Here is a 6,064-nt window from a genome sequence, read left to right on the forward strand (position 1 = left end):
GGACTGACAGAGCTGAAACTCACCATGCGGAACAGTTACTCCTCTCCCTGCCTCTGCACAAACCTTGGATACGAAGTTGTTCGGTATATATTTCGCTTGTTGCAAACCATCTGGATTTCCCCCAGATGGTGACAGCTTAAGAAATGAGACCTTGCAGACAATAGGGGGCAAACAAACCTTAATAAAATCTGGAAGGAGCTGGCTGCATGTACTTTGGGGGTGAGTAGAGTCACAGCCACAAGGACGTGGTACAGCCCTGAGTCCCCCAGCTGGGATGTTACTCCTGGGCCCTGGACATCTCAGGGTCATGGGCCACCTGGCCAGGGGACCCAGGATCCGAGGCTTGAACCTTAAGGGCTGAGTAACCCCTGTTACAGGGACTCTGGAGTGTCCCTCCAGGCAAAGCCATGAGCTCTACTCCCACATTATCTGTTTAACCCCCTGGTCACTCCCTCAGGGGAGTCTGGGTTAGGTTTGGTAGAACCTGCACCCTCAGGAGAATGTTACTTTCCCCACTCTTGCAGGTGGGGAAGACACAAACCTCTCCAAAGCAGCAGTTGTCAGCAGTGACAGGGCTCAGGTCTGTACAGAGCTGTGGAACATCCAGGAGCCGCTGGAGAGCTGGGAAGGGGCTGGAGGTGCCAGGGGACAGCTCCCACCCACGTGCTATGCACCTCTCCAGCTCCAGCCCCTGGGGGCAGATGCAGCACCCAGAGGAGTGGGAGCTGCAAGTAGCCTCACACTCGAAAGAGGAAGCCCCACCAGCTGCAGGCTGAAAACTTACCGAGCTGAATAAAAACGGGAAAGGGAAGTGGCAGCAGGTCTCAGCCAGGGCCGGACACAAAATCCCTGTATGCAAAAGTCCAGTCCCATGTGAGGTAAAACAGCAAATACACTCCTGGCCTCGCACAGCTCTTCAAGCCAAGGCCCCTCCAGCCCTTTGCCTTTGGCCAGTTTCTGCCTGTGGTACTTCTGCCTCCAGGAGAGCTGCCCCAGGGCTGTTTGGTCTGTTCCAGTTTTGGTTTGTGGTTCATTGCACCAATTCCTCCTCTCTGGGGAAGGGGGGCTGCAGTCACCAGTGATCTGAGTTTGGCAGCTTTGACTGGGCTGGAGGGAATGTGGCTGAAACTGCCACATTCCTCAGCAGAACATCAGGGGTGGAAAGCCCATGGAGGGGAAAAATTCTGTGGTGAGCCAGAAAGAAAAAAAACCAATCCCATGTGCAAAAGCTCATTGTCAGTAACAGCTCCTCCCGCCCCTGCTGCCAGCTCCCAGCAGGACCTCGAGTTCCTTGCTGCACCAGGCTCTCCTGGGCTACACTGAGGAGTACCAGGGGCTTCGGTCTGGCAGCTTCCCTCCTGCCTGTGCCTTCAGAAAGGCAGAAACAGCTGACATCTCTGTCCCCCACAACCCAGAGCCCACCTGTGTGGGGAGCAGCAGTGCCTTGCTTGTGGGGGGAGCACCCACCAGTGTTCAGTGCTTCCGGGGCTCCCCCCAGAGGCTGCCCCTGCCCCCGGTAGGGACAGCATTCAATCCCCCCAGCAGTCCTTACCCAAAATCCACAGTGCAAATGGACAGCCTGGGAAAGCGACTGGGATTTCCTTCTTTATTTAAAAACACAGGGAAGGAAGGGCATTCCAGCATTCACAGGTGAGGGGTGGAAGGTGGGTACCCCCCGCCCTGGAGTCATGGAGCATCGCCCATGCGAGGCCCCCGGCCCTAAGAGCACTTGAAATCCCCAGCCAACACTCCCAGGACTGTCTGGAACCACCTGGGACCCATGGAACAAAGAAAATGCCCCTCTTGCAGCACTCTGCCCGCACAAGGGACCCGAATCTGCAGCACCCCCAGGAAAGCCCCACAGCACACACTTCGGGAGGGAGCAGCTCCGGGGGTCAGGAGGCAAACACAGCTGAGGGGACAGCAGTTTGCTTTGAAAATCACCACAAAGCTCCATCGAGGTCTGGCTGTATCTGCCCCAGGAATGGGAGGGAAATTCTGCCCCCCACAACACCTGCATTATGGACGGGTCTGGAGCCCAGCTTGGCTCCACACTTGTTTGAGCGTCACCTTCAGCCTGTACGCTCCTGGGGATGCAGGAGGGTGGGAATGAGCAACAGGAATGTTGCAATAAAGCTGGAGCCACTGGTAGTTTCTCCTCCTGGATAATTAACCCTAATTGTGCAACAAGCTTCTGTTTTACCATCCCAGGCCTGAGGAAACTGTGCAATTATCAAGCACCAGGAACACACAGGACTCCATGGTTCTGAGGCCTTGCATGAAGGAACCATCATCCCTCTGCATTCCCTGTTCTCCAGAACTGAGTTCAGAGCACTGTTCCGGCGCTGTGACTCTGATGCATGGGCTTACCGAATCACTGAAACATTCCTGGAACACTGTGTTAGGAGCCAAACAGCAAAGTCAGCCTAAAACAATGAAAGATTTCAAACACTAGTGCAAATAAAGCCAAAAGGAGCAGAAAAAGGAACAGCAGGATCTGCATTTCTACAATTAAATAACAAATAGTAACACTCGCCCTGTACCGTTTGCATCAATTTCTTGTTTTCATCATCTTGGTGTTCTCCAGCACCTCCACATAACCCTGAGACCCCCTTGCCTCTGAACTTGGGGGCCCATCACTGCCTCCCTCACAGCTTCACCAAGGCACCTCTGCTGTGCCCACCCTGAGCAGCCCCACTGGCCCCAGAAGGGATTAAGGTAGGAACATCCAATTTTAGTCATGTTTAGGTCAGTTGGGCTAATCAAGGCTCAGAGCTCAACGGATAAAGATCCACTCGACCCCAGGCTGAGGCTGAAGCACAGCTGTCAAACAGCTGGAGGCTCCAAAAGGGCAGGGACAAGCCAGATGTTCTGCTCCTGGGGAGCACACTGGGCTGAGTTTGTGGAGCAGAGGACATGTAGTGGCCAGGGAAGCAAAAGGGAAGCTGCATCCTCGCTCAACACCCAGGGATTGCACACACTTTCGGGGTGAAGGTATCACACGATCTTGCTGTGAGGGAACACCTGGATTTCCTACACACTATTTATCACACCTACAGGAGCTCATTTGGTTATGGAAATGACGATTCACATTGCTCTAAAAACTTCTGCTGGTTTCCAAGTCTGCCCAGCTCTATCAGGTGCTTGGTTTCCAGTGCTTTTTGCTCAAAGCCCTTCACCACCTGGCTCGGCTCCCTGTGCCCAAGTGTGTGCAGTGCAAAACCGACACCGTACCTGAGGATGCTCCCACCTGGGAACAACCACCACTCCGGCTGCCTGCCCCGGCACGTGCTCAGGAGTACCAAAAAGCCTTTGGAGGGGCTGAGCACCTGCCTGGGCTGGGGTTCAACGGGAGCCACGTATAAAAGAATGTAATTAAAAGCCAACAGCTTGCAGATACAGCCCTGGGTGGGCAGTGGCAAGAGCTGGTCTCTGAGGGAATAACTCATTGGAAAGGGAAGCCGCAGCGAGTCCCCTGTGAGGGCAGCTGCAGGCTGGCATCTCCTGGCTCTGCCCTGCTCCCAGGGAGCCTGGGCAGCATCAAAGGGGACAGAAACGTTTTTCCAAACACAAGAAAGGCCACACTCCCCTTCACACCTCTGAGACCTCCTGCTGCTTCCTCCAGGCCTGTCTCTGGGGGGAAATTATGCGGTTGTAGAAGAGGATGTTCCGTCATCGAGGTCCCCAGCACCTCCTGCCCCACACAGTGAGCACTGGCAGTGCCCGTAGGAACCTTCCAAAACACGAAGCCCCTGGGGCCAAGCCCAGGCAGGAGCAGACAGGGACCCCACTCCTGGCAGAGCAGGACACTGGGATGTGGGTCCATCCGGATCCTGCGTCACAGGGAAGGGCAGAGGTGAAGGAACCACACTGCACATCCCAAAGTGCCCCGCAGGGACCCCTGGCAGCCGGGCAGGCAGCGCGTGGAGCTGGGGGTGGCTCGGTGCCCGGTCAGACGTCAGAGGTTCGGATGCTTTCATCGTCCAGGTTGAAGGCAAAGGGCTTCTCCTTGAGATGTTGTGGCTCCGACCTGTGCCGCAGGCGTGTGCCTGGCATAGCTCTGCTGCCGCGCTCCGTCAGGGCTGGCACGAACACCGAGTCTCTGAGCGGTGCTGGCAGCTCCCCCAATGTCGGCAGCTTCCCCTCTGCCTGTGGCACCTGCGGCACTGGCGTCCAGGGCTGCCAGGAGGAGGTGGAGGGAGCCTTGCACAGGGCTCTCCGCTCCTCCGCCGCCGGCCGCAGGGACGAGGCCGAGGAGCCCCCGGGCCTGCCCATGGAGGTGGATCTCATGAAGGACATCTCCTGTGAGGACAGAGCAGAGTGAGGCTGGCAGGTTGGGGTATGCAACGCTGCGAGCGATGCGCAGAGCTCTGGGGTCTGGGCCCTGCTCATTACATACTCTACGGGAAGGAAAAGAGCCCAAAGCAAAGAGAAAGGCTGAATGCCGTGGCCTTTGCCATCCATCCAGCTCCTGCTCATTCTTCGGAGCGGGGCAGGCCTCATGCCAGTCCACTCTGATGGCTGAATCTCACTTTTCCACCTTTTTCAAGGAAACTTTTCCAGTGAGTGCCAAACAAACCCAAGAAGGGCAGGAATCTCCTCCTGGAATCAGGCTAACTAAACGCTTACACCATCCACTACAGAAGTAACTTGTACACTGGCATAATCTCCATTTGACACCAAATATGAAGCAGAAAGGACATGACCTACCCTGGGGCGGGTTTTCAGGGCCTGCACTGCCCCCGTGATCACCCGGATCCAGCTGTGCATGTCCTCGGGGCTGTCTGCCTGCAAACACACCAGTCCCAGTGAGGCTCTGTCTCCTGCAGCCCGCGGTGCAGCTGGGGCTGCTCCTGCTCCAGCGACACGTGGACACACAGAGCCACGGGTTGTCCTGGCATTCCCAGGGCTCGGCTCAGCCTCTTCCTTCTCTCACAAACAGCCCCTATTATAAATAATCCCAAGGCAGAAACAAACCCCACTACAGTTCTCCCTTGCACCCATGTGTTACAGCTCCATCTGCTCACGTTTGCTGGTGAGGATCTGTGGGGAATAGCCTGTTTGTCAAGAAACTGCTCCGAAAATTATCCCAGCCTTGGCTGCTCACCTGGATGTAGAAGGTCCTGGAGCTCGTTATGATTTCAAAGAGGTTGTCCCGCATCAGGAGGTCACTAGAAACAGTGGGAAAGAGACAGTCACACCCCAGCAGCCATCGTGGATGGAAAAAGCCCTGTGTTTATCCTCATCTCTGGGGTATGCTGGGGAGAAACATAGTGAAGGCAAACCTTGGATCTCATCAGGCTTTGAGAAGACTCCAGCTCCCCAGAGATCTTCAGCTACACACTCCCCACACACTTCCCTGCAGCAACCCACCGCACTCCCAGCTCGTTTTAAATGTCAGCTTGCTCTTGCTTATCAGGAATAAACAACTCAAAGATATATTAACACATTATGTCTTTACTTCATCTGAAGAGGTTTGATTTCTTAGGTTATTTTTCATTGCAAGTCTTCAAGTTTGATTTCATCAGTTTGCTGCAATAACTGGTTCCTAAGGCTCTGCAGCCACTTAGGCTAGTTTAAGGCGAACACCTCAAGAACTGCTTCCCACTGTCAGCCAGAGCTCCCACTGGCTCCTCCATCCCACACAACCCGGGGCCACGGCACGGAAACACGGACAGGAGCATTACCCAGACTTGACCAGGCACTCGTGGGTCTTGCAAATGTCCTTCAGGAGAATCGAACGCAAGGGCTCCTTGTCCTGCAGAGGCAAGGGGAGACAGTGATGGGCTCAGCTGGGCCCCTGGGCTGGCATGTAACTCCCACAGAGGCACCTGTGTCGGCAGAGCAACAGTGCCAGACCTCTGCTCGGGGTCCTGGTGGGGACTGCTCACCTGCTCACACTTGTAGTAACTGATGGAAAATTCATCCAGAACAAAGTACCGTCGCTTCCAGCTCTTCCTCTGGAAAAGAGGAGGAAACCGCTTGGTGCTGGGCTCTGCTCCTCTCCCCACCCAGGCTGTCATCGTCCTGCACAGAGAGCAGCGCACGGGGGAGTGGCAGCCCC

General features: G+C 55.5%; 1 protein-coding gene across 1 annotated transcript in view; it reads right to left on the reverse strand.

Annotated features, from left to right (window-relative positions):
* Positions 1 to 3,951: 3,951 nt before the first annotated feature.
* PLEKHA2 (pleckstrin homology domain containing, family A (phosphoinositide binding specific) member 2) overlaps positions 3,952 to 6,064 on the reverse strand; it is an 8,840-nt gene continuing 6,727 nt past the window's right edge. Inside the window, exons 7-11 of the mRNA XM_009071111.1 lie at positions 5,892 to 5,964; positions 5,688 to 5,758; positions 5,108 to 5,171; positions 4,711 to 4,788; positions 3,952 to 4,302 (exon numbers count right to left, since the gene is read on the reverse strand). Coding sequence (XP_009069359.1) covers positions 3,952 to 4,302; positions 4,711 to 4,788; positions 5,108 to 5,171; positions 5,688 to 5,758; positions 5,892 to 5,964 — 637 coding nt within the window. The remainder of the gene's footprint in view (positions 4,303 to 4,710; positions 4,789 to 5,107; positions 5,172 to 5,687; positions 5,759 to 5,891; positions 5,965 to 6,064) is intronic.

The sequence above is a fragment of the Acanthisitta chloris genome, unplaced genomic scaffold, assembly GCF_000695815.1.
Source record: "Acanthisitta chloris isolate BGI_N310 unplaced genomic scaffold, ASM69581v1 scaffold35013, whole genome shotgun sequence".
NCBI lineage: Eukaryota > Metazoa > Chordata > Aves > Passeriformes > Acanthisittidae > Acanthisitta > Acanthisitta chloris.